General features: G+C 46.1%; 1 protein-coding gene across 1 annotated transcript in view; it reads right to left on the reverse strand.

Annotated features, from left to right (window-relative positions):
• Positions 1 to 19,926, reverse strand: part of AATF (apoptosis antagonizing transcription factor) — a 177,226-nt gene extending 157,300 nt beyond the window's left edge. The window contains exons 1-3 of the mRNA XM_066609243.1: positions 19,793 to 19,926; positions 3,454 to 3,642; positions 744 to 1,037 (exon numbers count right to left, since the gene is read on the reverse strand). Of these exons, the coding sequence (XP_066465340.1) occupies positions 744 to 1,037; positions 3,454 to 3,642; positions 19,793 to 19,877 (568 nt within the window). The 5' untranslated portion in view covers positions 19,878 to 19,926. The remainder of the gene's footprint in view (positions 1 to 743; positions 1,038 to 3,453; positions 3,643 to 19,792) is intronic.
• Positions 19,927 to 22,945: the final 3,019 nt, after the last annotated feature.

Consider the following 22,945-nt stretch of genomic DNA (forward strand, 5'->3'; position numbering starts at 1 on the left):
TTATCACTTTTACAATCATAATACAAGCACAAATCACTTCATATAAAATTACATTTTTGAGCAGAAAAAAATCCTCTAAAATGCTGGCCACTGGGGTCTCCCTTCCTTCTAATTTTCTGTCCATTACCTGTAAGCAAGTGAAGCCTGTCTCTAGTAACAAACAAGACAGAACACGTGTAGTGGAGGTGGGTGTTGTATCAATCTGACTATAGAAGTCTATGAAGAGGGGAGATGAAGAGGGAGACAGAAACAGGCTCATACAGATGTTACTGCAACAAAATGATATGTGAAATCACATCTACACTGCTCAGAACTTCTCTACATTCCTCAATGATGTAGGTCTTGAGGTGCATGTGTTACAAGATTTAGGGAGCACAATGTCTTTTCCTCCATATACACTGTATTGGTGACAACATAGCAGCTAGTTCCTTTCCACTAACTCGAGAGCTAAAAATTAGAGCTACAGAAAACTGGTGAAAAATTGAGGATATAAAAAGTTATATAATGGCCTGAAATAGTGTTATACCTCATGTACATACACACGACAGCTTATTCTGAATGCTTTAAGTCTGCATTAGAAACTGGAGGTTTTTAGGTGCATCAATAAAAATACTTTAACCATACCCAACCCTGAAGTGAATGCTCTATAAATATAGTTTGGTTAGATGGATCAAAACTATACATTACTACTTCAGAAAAGAACAAATTTATTGACGCAATTTTGCTATAAAATGATGGCTTACCTGTTTGGTTCTTAATTCCTTGTCCCTTGGCAACATCTGCAGACACCTTCTCTTTAGAAAATGTCTGTACAGTGTCATCTTGAAATTCTGACCCCTTTATGTCATTTTGGCCTCTAGTTTCACTTTCATCAGTATCCTGTTGTGCGCTGTAAAGACCATCACCATCATCCTCCTCCTCCTCCTCCTCCTCCTCTTCTTCCTCTGAGTTAACCTCTTCTTCATCTGTCATATCATCTTCAACATTTCTTAATATGTTTTCAGCACCATCATACCCATCCTCCTGTGATAAGTCATCTAAAATCAATGCAAAAAATATTGACACTGAAGGTTTGTTAAATAAAAAGGCATGATTAATTTTAAAAAAAACAAAAAAAAACAAAACATTTTTTACTCTGAAAATGCCAAATCTTAGAGAAACCAGGCTTAAGAGGGAACCTGTCAGTTCTGTTATGCTGCCTGGACTGTGGACAGCACAGTACAGTGACAGCCACAATGATTTCAGTGACTTATACCGATCCATTCAGCAGTTTTGTAAAACCTCCATTTAAAAGCCTGCAGCATACACATTTGTGTTGTCACACTCCCCTCTACCTCAGGCACTGATGGATAGGTCTCTCAATATAACAATAAAGTAATACACTGACACACCTCTTGGGAATATAAGATATGGTGCAGCAGATCTCCAGTTATAGCACAAGATAAATGCAATGGATGTTCAAAATCACACTATGCAGGAGTTTGCTAAAAACAGTACAGCAGGTTTGCAGACTCTTGATCAGTAATGCAAATGTGGAGTCCGCGTGCCATGACCCCATTTAGGTCCATTTACATGCAACAATTATCGCTCAAAAAATTGTCTTGAGTGATTATCATTGCATGTAAGAGTTACCATCATTTACTTTTCAGCCGAACGATGCTCCGATTGCATTGTATTCAGCTTGCAGCCCCGCGGCAGAACAAAGGAGCTGTATGCAGAGTACAGACCAACTGTTATTCTCTGCATACAGCTCCCGGAGGCTCATGTACATGCAAATGAAGGTAATAAGCAGCTTATGCAAAACGATCGCTAAAATGGTCAATCTCTATCTTTTGAACGAATTTTGAGCAATCTTTTTGTGTAAATGGGCCTTTAGATTACACTGGTAACATAAGTAAACAGCTTAGTTATATAGCACTAATAGTGTAAAGGCCCATTTACACGTAACTTATCGGTCAATGAATTTGAGCGATAATTGTTCAGTGTAGATGCACAAAAATCGATCACTTGTTGTTCGTGTACTTTTCCGTCAGCTTAAAAAAAAAAAAACCTTGTTGGCTTGCTGGCTTCTCATCCTATGCAAACGCTCCCTGCTCAGCACTCCACAAAGGAGGTGAAGTGCTGAGCAACAAGCGAACGAGAAACCCACAATTCAGCAGCAAATCTTTCTGTGTAAATGCTCTGCACGAGCATTGATGACCTCAGTGGTGATGTCAGCGCTCATGCAGTCGTTTCAAAGACTGTCCGTCCTTGTAAAAGGGCCATAACTCACCACGACAGGACTGTAAGATTGAAATCTTGCAGATTAATACCATGAACAGAACAGGCCAGCATTACTGTCTCAGGCACGTCTTCCAAAATGTGACGAATAGAAGTTTGTTCGACTGAAGCATCTGTAGCACCTGGAGAGGTCATCTGTAGTTGCAAGTTCCTTCCCCATACAGGAAAAGGGTATAGGCCAGAGTGAGAACCCTGAAGAACGGTAAAACTCGCCTATCCTTCTCATGGTATTAAACTGCGTGACTCCAATCTTGCAGAAGCATTGAGTAGAGGTATTACCGGCGCTACATAACTAAATTTACCTACTTAGTCTGTGTAACCCAACGGGATCATACTTGGTCTGCATGACATTTGTATTACTGAGTCTGCTCTATTGTTCAGCCAATACCTATTTTATAGTAGTGATTCATGCTACTATTGGCAGTGCATTTAACGAGGTTGTTAGTGCGTCTCTATTTTTACAGGAATTGAGTGGTATTTATATTTTGTCAATATGATCTAGTCGATAGCTAAGTTTAATTGTGCAATTACTGATTTTGGAAACATTACTAAAGGCACATTTACACGCAACGATTATCGCTCAAAATTCACTCAAAAGCCATAGTTTGAGCGATAATCGTTGTGTGTAAATGCTCCCATCTTTCACTCTTCAGCTGAACGATGATTTTTAGGTGAGCATACAAATCCACCATTCAGCCGGAGAGAAGATAAAGACCGCATGCTGCGTTTGCTGTCTACAGTGCTGTATTCTCCACGGGACTGCTGTTTACATTGTATTAATCAGAAAGCCCTTGGCAGAACAAAGAAGCTGAATGTAGAAAACGGACCACCTGCTGTTCTCTACATACAGCTCTGGGAGGCTCATTTACATGCAAATAAAGGTGATAAGATGCTATTGGACATAAGTGTCCGTTACCAGTTTATGCAAAACAATCGCTCAAAACCTATCTTTTGAACAATTATCTTTGCGTGTAAATGGGCTCTAATACTGGAACCTGCAAGATGAATGTATTGGATTTTTTTATTGATTTCTATTCCTGATAGATTATACCCCAAAGAGGGGAAATTGAGGTTTTGTGAACCATTAGGAAAAAAAGGCAGCATAAATTTGAACTTTGATTAGATCTCACAATATATGCAAAATAATTTTAAAACCCTGCCCAACAAACTCACCGGAAACTTCAGAGAAGGAGTCCTCTCCTAACTGTGTTTTTAAGTCTTTCCGAGATGTAGCTTTCCCAAAGTACTTTTTATCTGTATCAGACAGGTAGGACACTGCGTTTTTCTTTAAGCTTCCTAATATTACATCATCGTCATCAATTACACCTTCATCAAATTTGGGAATAACCTTCGCAACGGTAACTGAAAAAAGAAAAAGGGTGGACAACAAAAAAGGTGTTATTTAACTAAACATGGATATATACTGTTCATGATACACCTATAGGCGATACACATACAAAATAGGCAAGCTTTTTGATAAAAGAATAGAGTAGTAAGCAGTATTACTATTAGCAAAAATAGAGGAATCCCAACTGAAACCTCACAGACCACATTACAAGTCAATGGATTTGATTTTAAGGATTTCTTGAGATCTATTTAAAAACAAATCCGTCTAACCCCTCATGGCTCCATTATGGATGAATGCCATGCCACTAGTGTGAATAGAACCTTCAATTCAGCCATTTTCCCTGTAAGCAGACAACAGCCCAATAAGGGTTTGTCATAAATTTTCCTGTACCTCTGGGATACACAACTATTTTGAGAACGCAGGCCCCTAGTGTTTTTAATGCAAAGCACAGACCTAAAAAAAAGAAATAGATCTAAGCTCACGCTTAAGTGATACAGACAACTGACATTGCGATATTCCACTGGCGGAGTCAGTCACGACCATGGCCATGAGCCCTAAAACTGTCAAGTACCTGTGTTTTTTTTTTTTTTTTTTACAAAACCTAGGTAACCACAGACCTCCATCTCACCATATGAGGGTACATGGAGAGCTGGGACCTGCATCTATCAGACATTTATGGCATATCCACAGGGATAAGTCATAAGATGGGTCTAAGGTGGGAATATCACCGTCATGGAGATCCCAGTGATTCCATACTTCACTCTGCAGTGCTGTAGATACATGGCAGCTATTGAGAGGAGAAAAGCTCCGGAAGTGCAACTACATGCCTGGATAGTTTTTTATCCAGGGGCTCATCCAAGTCCTCCTCAGCCTCTTTGTCCCAGCAGCCAAATCGCACAGCAGCAGTGAATTATGCATCATCCCCTCTGTGCCGCCAATGCCCAAGCTGTAGTACTGCTCTTATTGGCAGGATACTACTCTGGACTTGGGCCTTACACAGACGCCATGAAGTGGACATTCTAAAACAGTAAAGGCTTTAATCAAACTAAGCACAAGTTATAGTTACAGATGGTGGACATACCTTAGCTGCTGGAAGGAAAACGAGATCAGCAGACATTGGCTGAGAAGCCATGGAAGTGTGCACAGAAGAGAACCAGTATGTGAAGGAAACCTCACAGGTTGCTGCAGCCAGTCAGAGCTCAGTGGTTAACTGAGGTAGGTCTGTGATCGGTCACTGCAGCCTGTGATGTCCGGTCACCAGACTGAATGCAGCCTTGTAAACAGACGCACTCTGCTTACTGGGCACAGACAGCTTTCAATCAGGTCGCGGGCTAGTCTGCAGCTCATGGATACCCAGAAATACTTCCTGTAGTCCTCTGTGCAGTGACTGATGAAATGTCTTCACAGTTACACCAGACAGACAGGTACAATCAGCGTGCCAGTCACTACCTAATGCTACGCTCAGAGAGAAGAGTGTCAGATTCCAAGGGCAGGAGGCCCGCAGCAGATTCCAGCTGTGAGCCCAGCAGACAACACTGCATACTTGTGGTTTCTTTATGACCAGCTCACGATTGGTCATGTGCAGTACAGTTCCACCCCCCTACCCACCAATATTTGTATTGCCCACGCCGTTGCTTAACAATAACATGGGTACCCATGGCCCATAGGCAAGGTTAATTGCGTATGGGTTGCGAGTCTGACAGCCTCTATTCACTTCAACTGAGGCTGTTCATGTAAAGTCTGCAGCAAAATACAGCATGCTGCGATCTTTCCTCCGCTTGTGGAATATGCAATTCATATACATGAGCGTAATAGGAATTTGCCCGTGTGAAACCAGGTGGCGACAGATTCCCTTTAACACAGTATAAACACAACTTAATAAAAGTGAACTTTTGGAGTTATCTGAAAAAACTACTGGATTTTTGCAAACCGTTTTTAGAATTCTCTGATGTTCTGACCACACACGCCCACTGTAAACAACACTGGATGTGTGTGCGGACTACTGTGGTTTAAAAAAAAAATGCAAGAAAATGACAAGGATTTTCTGGACTACTGCCTTTTGTCTTTCCAGAGGTTACAAATCTCAGCAACATGTACGTATCTGTCATCCGACACTGTCTAACACTGTGATACACGATATTTAGGTCATCATGCTGTCTCCCCAACAAATCACACTGTCTGGAAAACCCAAAGCTCTATTTCACAAAAAAATAAAATGACAGAATGAAGAAAAAGAAAAATAATAAAATGTGTGGTTTTGTTTTTGGGGTAGAAGAAATGTTTAGTAACCTCTTCATTAACAGCACTCTGTATTGGGTCACACAGCTCAGATTTCCTGGATCACATATTTGCATCATTGCATTTCAGGACCCATAAACACTGCATGTAAACAATTCTTTTTTTAACCCCTTAAGGACATGGCCTATTTTGGGCTTAAAGGGGTTGTCCCGAGAAAGCAAGTGGGGTTATACACTTCTGTATGGCCATATTAATGCACTTTATAATATACATCGTGCATTAAATATGAGCCATACAGAAGTTATTCACTCACTTGTCTCCGTCCTCGCGCTGTCTCTGCGTCCCCGTCGCCATGGTGCCGTCTAATTTCTTCCTCAGCAGTTTTAGACGCGCTTGTGCAGTCTGTACTCTCCCCGCTGTCAACGAGCCGCTCCAGCGTGCCCGCGCGATACAGCTCGTCTGTGTGGTCAAGAGAAGGGAGAAACAGCTGTTTGCTGTATTCTCCGGCAGACTCCACCTCCCGCTGTGATGCGTTCTGTCGACCAGCCAATGGGGTGGCTGGATCGGCGTTTCATTCATTACAAGTGCACGCCTCCACCGATGAAGTCAGTCATCTGCTCACGTGACCGGCGTCTCGGGAGCGCGCATGAAAGCCTCCTGGAAGCGCGGTGCACCGTGGAACGCACCCTGGGACATCACAGGCGCCATCTTAGATGAAGAACTTTATAAGTTATTATTTCTTCTAAACAGTAAGTAGGAAGCGGTTTATAACTGCTTTAAAGGGCTGCTTTATGCCGGGGGGTGACAGGGGGAATGGGCTAATTGAAAATTTTGAGGTTTTGGCTCGGGACAACCCCTTTAAGGACGCAACGATTTTTGGCAGATTTTTATCTTTATTTTTTAAAAGCCATCACTTTTTTTTTCTCCGTTGACACGGCCGTATAAGCGCTTGCTTTTTGCGTGACGAACTTTAGTTTTTATTGGTGCCATTTTTAGTAACTTTTTCATGATAGGGAGAGAAAACGCATCAATTTTGCCATAGATTTTTTTTTAACAGCGTTAATCATGCAGCATAAATGACAATACATTTTTTCTGTGGAGGGTCGGTACGATTACAATGATACGAAATTTTTTATATTTCTTAGGTCTTTTCACTTTTACGCAATAAAAAACCCTTTTTTTTTTTTTAGAAATCTTTTTTAAATTCTAAATTGCTGCATTCAAAGTCCTATAACTTTTTTATTTTTCCATGGACGGAGCTCTCTGAGGGCTTTCTTTTTGCGAGACGAGTGTAGTTTTTATTGGTACCATTTTGGGGTACATATGGCTTTTTTGATCACTTTTATTGCGCTTTTTTGGGTGGGAAAATGCTAAAAAGTCCTGATTGGCTGGAATCGCCACACGTGACAGGGCGGAGCTACGTGATGATGCGTAGAAGGGGCGGAGCCAGAACACAGCTCGTGCCAGACCGAGCCGAAGGCAGAAGACCCTTCTGCGCAAGTGCGTCTAATCGGGCGATTAGATGCTGAAGTTAGACGGAGCCATGGAGACGGGGACGCCAGCGCAGGGAAGGTAAGTGAATAACTTCTGTATGGCTCATATTTAATGCACGATGTATATTACAAAGTGCATTTATATGGCCATACAGAAGTGCTGAACCCCACTTGCTTTCGCGAGACAACCCCTTTAATGATAACATATCCCAAAAATAGACCATCAATAGTTTGCAACTGGCCAACCCCTTTAAAAGTGAACAGCTATAGAGACCACTGCTACTTAAAAGAACATATATAGCTAGTCCCCCAGAACCTGGTGTCATCAGGGCTAAATCTAGACAGGGGAAAGGGGCAGACAACTGACAAGCATCTAAAAGCTGCAGCCCTCTCTTCTGGACAGGCTTCTGCCTGGCAAATCTGGAAGAAAATAGCAGGTAATTGGCGCTGCTGTACATCCAAAGCAGGTGACAGGGATCCTGAATTGAATCAGCAGAACGCTTAAATCTAGAATTAAAGAGACATAACAGAATCAAATGGAAAGCATTCCGTTTTATTTTTGAAAATCCATGGAACTCAATGGCAGGGGAAGAAAGGGAAAAGATGGATTATACCTACCTGATAATCAGGTTTCCAGGAGTCTCCACGACAGCACCAATTGAGATTGCCTCCTCCTGATAGGACAGGAACACACTGAGAGGTTAAAAGCTCCCCCCCTTCCCCACTTTCCTCAGTGGATTCTAACGAATTGCCGGGGTAGGAGCTCCACTTAAATTTCTTCCCTTAACCGGGGTTTTTTTGTTGATTATAAAATTATATTATATTATATATTTATTTATTTATTTTTTATATTATATTCTATAATTTCTTTTCTATCAATTTAGGGGGGGGGGGGGGGGGGGAAGGTACGGGTGCTGTCGTGGAGACTCCTGGAAACCTGATCATCAGGTAGGTATAATCCATTTTTTCCCCCAGTCGTCTCCACGACAGCACCAATTGAGACGTACCAACTAAAGTTTATTAGGGTGGGATTGCTGCCGAGAGGACTTTGCGGCCGAAGGCCATGTCCTCGTCCTGCTGCACTTTTACCCTATAATGTTTAATGAACGTGTGGGTTTTTTTTCCAGACTGCGGCCTTGCATATCTGCTCGACCGAGGCTGAGCTATGTTCGGCCCATGAGGATGCTACTGCCCTTGTAGAATGGGCTTTAAGAGCTAAGGGGATTTCCTTCCCGAGGGCCTTATAGGACTCTGATGGCCAGGCGGATCCACCTGGCTATGGAGTTTTTTGCCGCTTTGTTCCCTTTATTTGGGCCACTGAACTGGATGAACAGGTTGTCGTCCTGTCTCCAGTGGCTTGTCGCATCTATGTAGCCTAGGACTGCTCTTCTGACGACCAGGCAGCTTAGGATTTTTTCTTCCTCGTTTTTTGGTTTGCTAAAAAAATGAGGGAATTATTACGTCCTCGGACCTATGAAAATGTGATACCACCTTTGGCATGGGTCCGTTTTAAATATTAATTTGGAATCCGAGATTTTTAGAAATGGGTGGCGAATGGACAGGGCCTGCAGCTCGCTAACCCTCCTTGCAGGCGTGATGGCTACTAGAAAAACGGTCTTGATCGTAAGCATTTTTATCGGTAGTGCTTCGATCGGCTCGAATGGTTCCACTGACATGGCCCTTAGAACCCAATTAAGGTTCCAGTCTGGAACAAGTTTTATGGGTCTAGGTCGTAATCTAGCTGCTGCTGTCAAGAACCTGTTGACCCATCTATTGTCCGCGAACTTTGTGTCGCATATGGCGCTAAGGGCTGCGACCTGGACCTTCAGGGTACTTGGAGAGAGGCCCATCTGTAGGCTCTCCTGCAAGAATTCTAAGATCAAAGGGATGGTCGGGATAGAAGCCCCGGAATCCCTTTCCTGTCTCCATGAGGAGAACCTTCTCCAAACCTTCTGGTAGATAAGGTGGGACGTCTTTTTTCTGCTGGACATTAACGTTTCTACCACTCTTTGTGAGAATCCCTTCCCCCTTAGTGAGGATTCCTCAAGAGCCATGCTGTTAAGTGGAGTCTGTCTAAGCCCAGGTGGTTCAGTGGCCCCTGTGATAGTAGATCTGTCCAGGTCAGAAAGGTGACTAGGTCCTGGACACTCAATGTTGTCAGAAGACCGAACCAACTTCTCTTGGGCCAGAAGGGGGTCACCAGGATGAGCGTGCATACCTGGGTTCTGAAATGTTGTAAGACCCTGGGGATCAGCGGTATCAGAGGAAACGCGTACGCTAGCCCCTTTCCCCAGTCCTGGCCTAGGGCGTCTATTGCTGTAGGACGATCTCCTGGCCGGAGGGAGAAGAAATTGCCTACTTTGGCGTTCTCCCTGGTTGCAAATAGGTCCAGTTGTGGGGACCCCCACCGGTTGGTCAGGATTCTGAATGCCTCCAGGGAGAGAGACCATTCTCCTGGGTCTATCTGCCTCCTGCTGAGGAAGTCCGCTTTTTGGTTTAGCGTCCCTTTTAAGTGGGTTGCCGTGATCGAAAGGATCCGGCCCTCTGCCCAGTGGAAGATTTTCTGCGAAATGTTTTGCAGGGCAGGAGACCTTGTGCCCCCCTGGTGCCGAATATGGGCGACCGTGGTGGTATTGTCCGACAGTATCTTTATATGCTGGTTCCGTAGCGAGTTTCCTAACTGCTGTAGGACCTGCCATACGGCCTGTAGTTCTCTGTAATTGGAGGATTGTTCTTTTATCCTTTGGGACCACGGGCCCTGGAAGACCTGGTTCCCCACATGCGCTCCCCATCCCCAGGCGCTTGCGTCCGTTGTGATGTGCGTGGCTGGGTTTTGTAGCCAATGAACCCCTTCCTGCAGGTTCGCTGGGAATGTCCACCAACGCAGGGATGTTTTCACTGTGTTTGGGATATACATTTTTGTCCCTAGCGAGGACTGCTTTTTGTCCCATGCGGATAGGACAGAGGCCTGTAGAGCTCTGGTGTGAGCCTGGGCCCATGCTACTCCGGGAATGCATGACATTAGGCTTCCCAGGAGAGACATGGCTTCCCGAATTGTGCATGATCGTTTCTGTAGGAAGGATCTGACCAGCCTTTGGATTTTTTGTATTTTTTCCTCGGGCAGGCAGGAGCATTGTAATTCTGAGTTGAGCGTTATGCCCAGAAACGTCTTCTTCCTGTCGGGGTCTAAGCTGGATTTTTCCCAGTTTATGATCCATCCTAGAGACTGGAGGAGTTCTAGTACTATCTCTAGGCGCTTTGTTAGTAGTTTCCTGGACTCTGCTATTATTAAAATATCGTCCAGGTAGGGAATTATTAGGATCGACTTTTTTCTCATGTAGGCAGCTACCTCTGCCATAATTTTGGTAAAAATTCTGGGTGCTGAGGAGATCCCGAAAGGCAGGCATCTGAATTGGTGGTGCTCTATTCCTTTGCCCATATCCACTGCGAACCTTAGGTATCTTTGGGACCCCTCGTGGATCGGTACGTGGAAATAAGCGTCCTTCAGATCGATGGACGCCATGTAGGCCCCTTTGGGAATCAACTTTATCGTTCAAGAGATGGACTCAATTTTGAATTTCCTGTACCTGACACAGGTGTTCAAAGGCTTCAGATTCACTATCATGCGGTGTTTCCCGCAGAGTTTTCTTACTAGGAAGAGCCTGGAATAATGGCCCCGAGTTTCCTCGTTTTGCGGTACGGGGGATATTGCGTTTAGATGTTGCAGGTCCCGAACGCTTTGCCTTAGTAAGTGTAACTGTCGCCCTGAGCCTCCTGTGATGATGAATTTCCTTCTGGGGAGGGACACCAGTTCTATCCGGTATCCCTGCTGTAGGATCTTTGGGATCCATGGGCCTTCGCAAATTGCGGCCCATTGGTCCACAAAGTTCCCCAGGGTCTCTGCTTGGGCTCCCCCTGGTGGGGATTAAAGAGGATATTTCTCCCTCTGCCCCCCTTGGGGTAACTCCAGCAGCCTGTCTTGCCCTTGCCTCGGTAGGCCTCAGGCTGTTGCCCTGGGGTTCGGAAGAAGGTCTTCCCTCTCTGCAGCTTTTCTTCCGGGAATCCCTTCTTTTTGTCGGCCGCCTTCTCCAGGATTTTGTCAAGGTCCAGTCCGAACAAAAACTGACCGTAGAACGGGAGGGCGCATAGTTTATCTTTTGAGGCCAAGTCGCCTGACCATGATATCAGCCATAGTACTCTTCTGGCTGAGTTAGATCGGGCTGTAGCTTTTGCCGAGAGTTTAACCGTTTCGGCCGCGGCATCCGCTAGAAAATTTGTTGCCATGCGCAGGATAGGTAGGGAATTTAGGATCTGTTCCCTTGGCGTTTTATTGTTTAAGTGTAGCTCCAGCTGTTCGAGCCATACCCCCAGGGTGCGCGCCACGCAGGTGGCTGCGATCCCTGGCCTAAGTATGCTTGCTGCTGCCTCCCATGATTTTTTTAGAAGGCCTTCGGCTTTGCGATCCATGGGATCTTTCAATTGTGCGGCGTCCTCAAAGGGCAGGCTCGTCCTCCTAGCTACTTTGGCCACTGGGACGTCTACCTTGGGTATCTCTTCCCAGCTTGCGCAAACTTCCTCCTCAAATGGGTACATTCTTTTTTCCCCTCTAGCGGAGAAGGAACCTGCGTCTGGTTTCTTCCACTCCTTTTGGATAATTTTAATGATGTTTTTGTGGACAGGGAAGGTATGTTTACGCCTCTCCCCTAGTCCCCCAAATATCTCATCTTGCAGGGTGCATGGTTCTCTGGGCTCTTCCATTTTTAATGTAGCCCTGACTGACTTAATTCTGTTAAGTCGTCCTGATGGAAAAGGTATCTTTTGTAGTCCTCATCGTCTGAGGACTCCTCGGCCGCCTGTTCCTCTTGCTCTGATCCGATAGAACTCTCGGAGTCGGAAGGCTCGTCGGGAACGTACGCCTTTTTCTGGCGTTTCGCTGGCGGCGCCAGCTGTGATGTTAGGGCTGATCGAACCTCCTCCTTCACCAGCTTCCTAACGTCATCCAGGAATCCCCCCGATTCCTCTTTGACTAGCCTAGCTACACATGCCTTGCATAGAGGCCTCTGGTACGTAGCTGGCAGTCTCGTCCCGCACTCCACGCATTTTTTGGGTTTTGTTCTTGGGGGGAGGGGGGGGGGATGTCTTTTTTATCCCCCTGACAAACAAAGAGGGGGAAGTATTTTTTGCGGGTAGATATGCAACTTTTCCATATACAATACATTGGATTTTGCATTTTGTATTTTTTGCCGAACTGGCTACTTACGGCCGCTGAGGTTTCAGCTATCTCTGGGGCTGGAGCACTCATTACTGTACCGGTGCTGCAGACACCCTGCGACCTGTAGTGCTGGTCCACCTTCTGGCTTCTCTCAGGTTCCTTATTTTGAATTTTCGCGCTCCTGCGCTAAGCCCCGCCCCCTCCTGATGCGAGCGTGATGACGTCACCACGCTGGGCACGTGACGCGACGCCCCGCCCCGCCAAAGGGCTTCCTGGAGCGCTGCGCTGTCACTATACGAGGAGGAGGAGGGGGACTGAGGCTCCCGCTTTGTACCCCCCATGGGCCGCCGCGGGAGGAACCTGGCCCGGGGGTTACCACCCCATGTGGCGTCCCAGGAGTCGTCTGGCTGGGAAGGGAGGACAGGCTGACCCACTGCCCTCCGATCCGCCCGTGAGTAGGCTTCCGGCTGGCTTCTCCACCAGCCCCTCTCAGAGATCCTGCCTCCTGGCAGGACAGAAAGACACTGAGGAAAGTGGGGAAGGGGGGAGCTTTTAACCTCTCAGTGTGTTCCTGTCCTATCAGGAGGAGGCAATCTCAATTGATGCTGTCGTGGAGACGACTGGGGGAAACTTTTATTTCCATTCTTCAACTCCAAAAATAGAACCACCAGACGAAATTCAAATGGAAATACCCAATGCAGATGTGAACAAGCCCTAACCCTTAAAGGGGTTGTCCCGCGCCGAAACGGGTTGTTTTTTTTTCAACCCCCCCCCCCCGTTCGGCACGAGACAACCCCGATGCAGGGGTTAAAAAAGAACACCGCACAGCGCTTACCTCAATCCCCGCGCTCCGGTGGCTTCTTACTTACCTGCTGAAGATGGCCGCCGGGATCTTCTACCTCGGTGGACCGCAGGGCTTCTGTGCGGTCCATTGCCGATTCCAGCCTCCTGATTGGCTGGAATCGGCACGTGACGGGGCGGAGCTACACAGAGCCGGCATCCTGTACGAGCGGCCCCATTGAGAAAAGCAGAAGACCCGGACTGCGCAAGCGCGTCTAATTTGGCCATTAGACGCCGAAAATTAGACGGGCTCCATGGAAACGAGGACGCTAGCAACGGAGCAGGTAAGTGAAAAACTTCTTATAACTTCTGTATAGCTCATAATTAATGCACAATGTACATTACAAAGTGCATTAATATGGCCATACAGAAGTGTATAGACCCACTTGCTGCCGCGGGACAACCCCTTTAAAAGTTTTCCCCTTTCATTTTTTTTTTCCTTTTGTCACTTATACAGAATAGAAAAATACACGGAAATTAAAAGGGTCATGCCCAGAAGGAATCGGTGGAATTTTATGAAACATTCTTGATATCTACAGAGTTACCTGGAATAAATTATAGAAAATTGGAATGAATCAAAGTTAATTACTATTTGGCCGAGGTTTCGGTAAAAAGTGTGACCACCACGAGCATCTATATGCTCTTGGATCCTTGACAGCAATAAATCTATAAGCATTTGGATATCTCATTGGCGTATCTCTCTCCATACCTGCATAACTTTAAAAGAGACAGACAAACTGGAGCAAGTTCAGAGAGGAGTTACCAAGATGGTGGGCGGTCTGCAAATCATGTCCTATGAGGAACGGTTAAAGCATCTGGGAATGTTGAGCTTGCAAAAAAGAAGGCTGAGAAGAGACTTAATAGGTTTACAAATATCTAAAGTGTTGTCACAGTGCAGAGGGATCAGCCCTATTCTCATCAGCACAAGGAAAGATTAGAAGCAATGGGATGAAACTGAAAGGGAGGAGACAAAAATTAGATATTAGAAAAAACTTTCTCACAGTGAGGGTGATCAATGACTGGAATAGGTTGCCACAGGAGGTGGCGAGTTCTCCTTCAATGGAAGTGTTCAAACAAATGCTGGACAATTGTCTGTCTGGAATGATTTAGTGAATCCTGTACTGAGCAGGGGGTTGGACCCAATGACCCTGGAGGTCCGTTCCAACTCTACCATTCTATGACTTATGAATTCAGTCGCTGTACAGTTTGTGATGGGTGGTTAAGTAACATAATCAGTCTACCTATGGAGCCCAGACATGCTCTATTGCAATGGTGTCGAACCTATGGCATGCGTGCCAGAGGAAGAACGCAGAGCCCTCCCTGCTGGCATGCGCAGTCTTTAGCCGCTCACCACGTTAGTGAATACTGGCTAGGGTGCCGCTATGGGATGTCACCATTACCACTGGGGCCTGCTGTGGGATGTCACCATTACCACTGGGGCCTTTATTTTTGTAGGTTCTCTGAAAGATGTGGCCTCAATGGCTGCTACAAGTAACTACTTCCATTTTCCTTAGCACCTCCCATGTAGCATATTTCAGCACAGGAAAGCAGGAACACCTGGACATTCTGTAATTTTCTTTCCTCGTTTTCAGCTAAATAAAGGAATATTTCTAGCACTTCTCACAGTTTCTCTTAGGCCCTGTTCACACACTCATATTCTCATCAAGTCTGCCAAAGTTAAAAATCCAGTGCAAGTACCATATTTTTCAAACTATAAGACGCACCTAGGTTTATACAACAGAAAACAAAATCAAAATATTTCATACCAATTAAAACTTCCCTGGTGGACTGAAGAAGTGGGCATCTGCAGTAACAGTGGCCCCTGTACCTCCCCATCACAAAGTATTTCACTGGCGCCAATGATTATAGAGGCATCTTAGTTACAATTGAAAGACAGATCTGTACATTTGCGACAGGCAAATTCTGAACATCTGAGGCAGAGGTCAGCAGCCAGTCAGTAGCAATTAACAGGTCAGTCACCATCGGGTCCTGCACAGATTACGGGCCAAGCACCACTTAACTTTATTAAGTTGAGAACTCCAGTGGCGCTCAGGAGTCACACGCTCAGTGCCCTGCCATTCACCCACACCGACCATAGATCACTTTATACTGGTGGCCTGTGAGAGAGCAGCTCTCCAGACTAGGCGCAAGCAATGACATCAAGGCACCTGCCTGCCAGAAGGGGCCTGCAGTCTACACCACTGCGTGCCACATAGCAGTGACGACAGTGTGCTAGGGGCACTATTCATTTTAGAGACATTCCAGCCAACACTTGGAGTTTTCTGATTGCAATGTGTATTTTCAAAAAAAAATAATAAAAATCTCTGATTTCTTAAGCGTCCAAATAGATACTTTTGGGTATGATCTCACGTAGTGGAAATGCATTAAAAAAACTACGTCAACCCACAATATTGGTGCAGATTTTTACCAGGGATCAGCTGTGTATCTGCAGCAGATTTTAGTAACTACAGCGCTTCCTCTCACCTCGCACTATATCGCACCTGTCACACAGCAGGCTCTAGTGAGCGCCAACCGCTGGTCAGGTGATGCCACTTTTTAAAAAAAATCACGTGATGGCCGGCTCAGCGCTCACTAGAGGCTGCTGTGTGGCAGCGAAATGTATTGCAAGGGGAGTGGGAGCGTTAGAGCTGCTGAAATCAGCTGTAGTTACACAGCAGATTTCCTAGTAAAAATCCGCACAGATTGACACTGTTTTATGCGGAAACTCTGCTAAATGTGCCGGTGAAAATTCTGCAGTGTTTGCATTACGCGTGAGCATACCCTTTAGGTTCCCTTAGGCTGGGTTCTCACAGGGCGGATTCTCGGTGGAAATCTCACGGTTTGGCCGCAGCAAAAAACCACGAGATTTCCGCCGGGAGAACCGCAGCTGCAAAGCCCGCGGTGGCTTTGAAGGGGCCCGGCCGATCGCTCTTCCGCTGCGGCCGGCGCTCCTAAATCAGCGCTGCTTTCTGAGTTTGCTTGCACTATTTGTTCTGTTAAAATACAGAGAATGGAACAAAAGCAAAGTATTCCTTTATGAATATCCATAAAAATCAATAGGGAAAAATAGAAAGATTACATTCCATTTGTCTGTTCCAAAAACAGAAGAGGCTAAAAACCCCAACACAGGTGTGAGCGAGCGCCCAGACGGTGTGCATACCCTGTAAGTGACAACTGTGGTGCCCATGCCGTTTGGGCAGTGTTATGACTGTGGCCATGCTAGGCAGGCAGAATTATAAACGGACTGGTAATGGCCGTACAGATTTGCTGATAACAGCTGTTTACACACACAAAAACCTGAGGTAATAACGTGTGAAAAGTCCAATAGTGTTCCTGTAACTGTGGAACATAGAATGAACATGAACCATGTGCGACTGATGTCCCACTAGGGTGAATTTACGCAGCATATTGCGCACATTTTTTTAAGCGTCTAATATGCAGTGAATAAAACCCATGGAGGTGCAGATTTTTTCACACAATGTTCAGTCATGTGAAAACATACGCAGCATGTCCTATTCTGGTGTGTTTCAGATACCAAAAAAGGCCGTTGAAGAGAATAAACCAGCGCAAATATGCAGTGAACACGCAGAAAACCTGCGTATTTGTGCAGCAAAATAATAGACCCTTCTGCCTATATTTTAGTGTATAAATGCACAGCGTATTTATGTGCACCAAAACTGCAAAAATGGCCAAAATACACAGAAAAAGTGATTTTCAGTTGCATAAAATGCACTGCATCTTTTCCCAACCAAAACCTGCATACACCTATGTGAACGGGCCCTAGACTTCCATTCACACGGGCATATTTTGGGGCCAAGGATGGCACACAGCCCCATATTCAGACTTTCACAGTATGGGCTGCAGGAATATCCATGTGCTTCGCAATGTTTGCTTGCACCTGCCTGGATTCAACAGGCTATGTCTGTACTATTCTGTAGAATGAACACATTTATATAAACTGAAAGCTGTGCGATGAAGTGAACAGGAAATATAAATGTCATTTATAGTGGAATGAATACATTCTACATATACACGTGGATACACTTCTCTGTGGTTGATGAATATGGAATGAACAGAACATACAATATGTGCAATGTAAAGTGAACAAGGAGCTGCTCAGACCTTCCATCGCTTGCATACAGGGAAAGGACACGATGTGGGTACTTGGAGGTGGAGTGAGCACTTACTCCACAACTATTGGTCTCTGATAGCATACATACGGGGTACTTGTGATTGTCCCCAGCAAGTGAAACCACATCATCTTGTAGATATGTTAGCCATTAAAAGGTAACATACAAACATGTAAGAGCGAGCTTGCGAAGCTCTCGTGTTCATCAGGCTACAATGGGGCTGACGAAGAGCCCGAGAGGTTCGCAAGCTCGCTGTAACATCATATATTTTTGTTAGCCATTAAAAGGTATATCTACAAGATGACATGGTTTCTCTTGCTGGGAACAATCACATTTTGCTCTACTGGCTAACACGGTACCAAACCTTTGTTTTTATTATACGGGGTACTTCACATGTGGGAAAAGAAAAAAAAAAAAAGTTTGTTTTTTCACTGTGCTTTTTCACATATCCAAACCGCTCTGTGTGAATGCATCCTTAGGAAATGTCTGTGCTTGCTAGACATAGAAAGAACAGAGTACAGAGAACACGTATACAGAAGATATCTAGCATTTTCTTGTGAAACATGGATATATGTGCTCTTTGTGGTAGAGTGAAATAATATCCCATATAAACAGACGACCACAGAACTAACCTATAACAGGCGGTCCTCGAGTTAGGCCGGTCTCACACAGACAGGTTGGACTCTGCATGCGGGAGCCCGCAGTGGAATCGGACCCTAGACCCCTCGGCGACCGTGCGTACCTTTCAATATCTGTATTGCGGATGGTTGTCAATTACAGATAGGCGGCAAATTGGACGGCTTCCACTGACTTGAATGGAAGTCGTCTGTGGGAATCCACACTAAATTAGAACATACTGCGATTTAATTTCCGTGAACAGAAATCACAATCATGCGAATGCTCTATTTGATGAATGACTGCACAATACCACGGATTGTCCGTGCGGATGACAATCGCCGATTCCACAATTCAAACCCAGTCGTGTAAAACTGGCCTTACGAACATCCGACTTGCATAACAGGAGGCTCAGTATCAGGGCACAAATACATGGGCCCTTCTGTGTATTTTTTGCGTGCGCAAATACACACTGTATTTGTGCACATGAACATCCATAGGAGTGAGCGACCAAAATGCACTAACATCCATGTGAATGAGCCCCATGTACATGGCCCCGCCCGCAGCCAATGCGTACCATGCAGCATTCCAGTAGTGCTCGCTTTTTTGGGTCTGGTTCGTAGTACGTACATTACAGGAAGCTGGCTTTCGTCACTGTCGTACCATTTTAAAGTAGTGTACCATGTACTGCCCTGCGGCGATGGCACGGAACCACATCTGATGCGAGTACCGCTGATGACAGCTCTGGGTTGTCCAGGGAGCTGTCATGTCCACAGGCTCCGTGGCTTTAATCCTCAGGCCCAGGGTGTTTTTACAGCCCTGAGGATTAAAGCCCACAAAGCCAGGACGTAAAAAGTCAATGGGGCGGTCACTAAGGGGTTCATTTAAATTTCTTTTACACTTTTATATGATCGCCAACCGCTCACCGCGGTTCTCTGTGTGCTCCAGGCTCCCTCCTACCAGAGGTAGGTGGGAGCCTGGAGCTGTGACACCACCCAGGCCAGTGGCTCAGTGCCACAGTGTGGCCGTCTGTATGGAAGGCCCAGCTCGGGAGGCCGTCAAAAGGCAGGAGATCTTGGTACGAGCCCTTTCTATGGTCAGCTTGTTCAGTCACTCCAGGAGGGCTGAGGACTAGTCGTCCCTCGGCTGCAGCATATTGGGGGGCGTCCCGTCTGACACTTATTTCCTATCCGGTTTTTCATTGATTTGGCTTCTACTATCTTAGTAAACTAAGTGTATATTTCCCACTCCTTGGGCTACGTGCCGGCCCTCACTGGTTGATTATATTCATACATTGCGGTTTCATTGTCGCGGCACAGCTGTGTCATGTTTTCTGAAAAACTAAAAACCCCTGTGTTCTGGTGTGATTCTCCAGCAGCCGAGGCAGTAAGCCGTGCAGGTGCCTGTACCACCGGACACAGCCAGGGGGCACTGCGGAGTCCTGCTGGCACCGGGACCTACTCGCATCAACCGCGCGCAACCCCATCTACTACTACACAGGAGCCCCGCCAGCAGAGGGCACCGTGCCACTAACACATCCCCACTGCTGCAGGCTCTTCCGGGTAGCCGGAGGCTTGTGCCGCTCCAGCTGCCGGACCCCGCAGAGAGTCCCGCCCGCACAGCTGTCGCCTTGTACCTTCATCAGGGTCGTCCTCGGGATCCCAGAATCGGGGCTGTGGATTCAATAAGCTCTCCAGCTGCTGAGATAAGGGCGCCGCCATCTTCCTGCACCACGCTGCCAGACGCTCCGCCCACGTAGTGACGTCACTGCTGAAGGCGGTGCCGGAGGAAGGCTTGTCGTAAGGGCGTGACGTCATCGTCTGTGATGTGCCATAATAGTACAGAGCTGAAGGCTGCCTTGTGTCCATAGATTATAAGACTTCAGCGAGTGCAATATTAGACCCATATTACACTTGTAAAGTGCAATTTTATGCAAGAGCGATGGTTTGTGTTAGAAAATTGCAACGTCCTCACATCACTGCGCTTGCGATTTGCACTCACGTGAATGTCGCACATTATTTTCTTTTGGAGCAAAAACACTTTGCAGCACATTCGCATGAAACTGGCATCTACATACGTGTCTGATGCGACTTTTTATGTATTTGTTTTGCTCCTATAGGGAAGAATGGGCACTTCCTCAACAGAAGACGCGGATAACTTGAAAGGGTTCTCTGTGTTAGGGCTCCTGTCCACGAGCATATGCATAAAATGCTGGGGTTCTCCCGCATCGCTTTACGCATCTTGTAAACATCGGCTCTTCCAGCAGAGACTGCATATTGCACTACGCATGGCGGCGCATCACAGAGTCATGCTCAGCGCGACTTTTATTTTTAATTCCCTGCTCTATTTTAGAGTGGTGATGTGTATGAAAACACTGCCCATACGCAATGTATTAACCCCTTAATGACAGCCGATACGCCTTTTTACGGCCTCATCGGCTGGGCCTTATTCCAAGCGGCTGTCAACTGACGGCCTCACTGTGGAGTAAGGCCCTGGGGCTCGTGCAGCTGACAGCTCCCTGCTATTGGCTATGGCAGAGAGCCCGGTGCTGTCACAAGGGGCCGCGGTATCCGGCCCCCAGTCACACGATTGCCGTTATTCACCGGATAACAGCAATCGCGTAACAGCTACAAAAAAAGTGAAAAATGTTTCAGCTCCCCATAGCTCCCCTCATGGATCGGATCCATGAGGGGAGCTGAAACTGTTCACCCCCATCCTCCACGATGTCCAGCAACATTCTGGTCCTTCCAGGACATAACGCCGTCTTCTGCGCATGTGCGACACGTCAAATGCCAAGTCGCATGCACAGAAGTCTGGGGAGCCCGGGAGATTTAACATCTCTCTGTTCCTGGCTAGCATGAGTAGCTGAGAATAGGGAGATGTCACCGGGGGCCGCGGTATGCAGTTCCCGGTCACATGGTCACCGTTGTCCAATATAAAAGTAAGAAAAAGTTAAAGTTTCACCTCCTACCACTGATCCGAGGGGGAGTAAAACTACTTAAAGGGGTTGTCCCGTGAAATCAAGTGGGGTTATACACTTCTGTATGGCCATATTAATGCACTTTGTAATATACATTGTGCATTAAATATGAGCCATACAGAAGTTATACACTTACCCACTCCGTTGCTGGCGTCCCCGTCTCCATGGCTCCGACTAATTTCTGCATCTTCTGGCTTCTTTAGACGCGCTTGCGCTGTCCGGTCTTCTGCTGTGTGGACTGGGGCCGCTCCGGCGTGCTCGCGCCGGAGAGCTGGTCTGCGCGTCGTCATCGTAGCTCCGCCTCCGTCACGTGGTGCCGATCAGCCAATTAGGTGGCTGTAATTGGCAGTGGAACGCAAGACAGGAGAAGATAATCCACGGTGCACCATGGGAGAAGACCCGCGGTGCACCATGGGAGAAAACCACGGTGCATCCTTGGGAAAGGACCGGCGGCCATCTTTAAAAGAAGAAAAGAAGAAACTGCCCGAACGGGGATGCAGGTAAGCAATTTTTTTTTTAAAATAACAAAGGGATTGTTTTTAACGGGGCACAATGTGGGGGTATGTAGAAAAAAAAAATTTTGATTTCGCCGCGGGACAACCCCTTTAACATAGCCTCCGGCGATGTCCTCTGGATCTTTATCCGCTGACCTTTTCCTGGATTTCTGCGCATGTGCCCGTTGGCAAAATGGCAGGCGCAAGCGCAGGAGCTGGGAAGGGCCTGGGGAATTTAAAATCTTCTTGCTCCTGGCTACTACAAGTAGCCGAGAACCTGGAGCAGTGACCGAGGGTCGCAGTCAGCGGTTCCCAGTCACGTGACCGCAGTTTTCCAATGGATAATGGCAATCACATAAAAGTTTTTAAAAAGTTGAAGTTTAATCTCCCCTCATTGCATAGCTGACACTTTAATAGCAATCTTGTCAATAATGGTGCAATTTGACAGCGTGTTAATATCTTTCTTATGATGTGGTCAGTTAGTTATAACTCAGATAAATATCACAGAACCCCTGAATATAATATATTAAATGGCAACACACGTACATAAATATATACATATATACACATACATATAAAGATGGATCACAGTACTCAAATGGCTGCTATGGATTGCAATAGTGATGACTTATATTGGACAATCTCCTAGTCGCATGTGGGCAAAACTATGGCACGCGTGCCAAAGACTGCTGTCGGCTGCTCACCATGGTACTGATTACCGGTTGGGGTGCCGTAGCTGTTAGCAGCGCTGATCCCCGTGTACACTCTGACGTCAGTGTGTGCATCCGGGATCCTCCTCCCCTGACCTCTCCTCCTTAGTTTCACAGAAGAGGATAAGGGAGGAAACGTTCCGAGCTCACACACTGACGTCAGAGTGTGCACCCGGCATCAGCGCCGAAAGAGGAGCAGCACTGACTACAAGGAGGAGGTAAGTATGTGGGTTGGAGGGCTATTACTACTGTGGGGTTAATAGTACTACTGTGGTGTTAATATTACTACTAGTGGGTTTATATTACTACTGGGACTACTGGGGGGTTAATATTATTACTGGGGGGGGTAATTTTATTACTGGGGCTGCTGTGTGGTTAATATTACTACTGGTAAATTCAATAGCAATCTTGTCAATGATGGTGCAATTTGACATTATGTTGATATCTTTCTTATGATGTGTTCAGTTAGTTATAACTCACGGCTAAGCATCACAGAACCCCTGAATATAATATATTAAATGGCACTACTGTGGTGTTAATATTACTACTGGTGGGTTAATATTACTACTGGGGCTACTGTGAGATTGTTATTATTACCGGGGGGA

Source organism: Eleutherodactylus coqui, chromosome 1, assembly GCF_035609145.1.
Source record: "Eleutherodactylus coqui strain aEleCoq1 chromosome 1, aEleCoq1.hap1, whole genome shotgun sequence".
Lineage (NCBI taxonomy): Eukaryota > Metazoa > Chordata > Amphibia > Anura > Eleutherodactylidae > Eleutherodactylus > Eleutherodactylus coqui.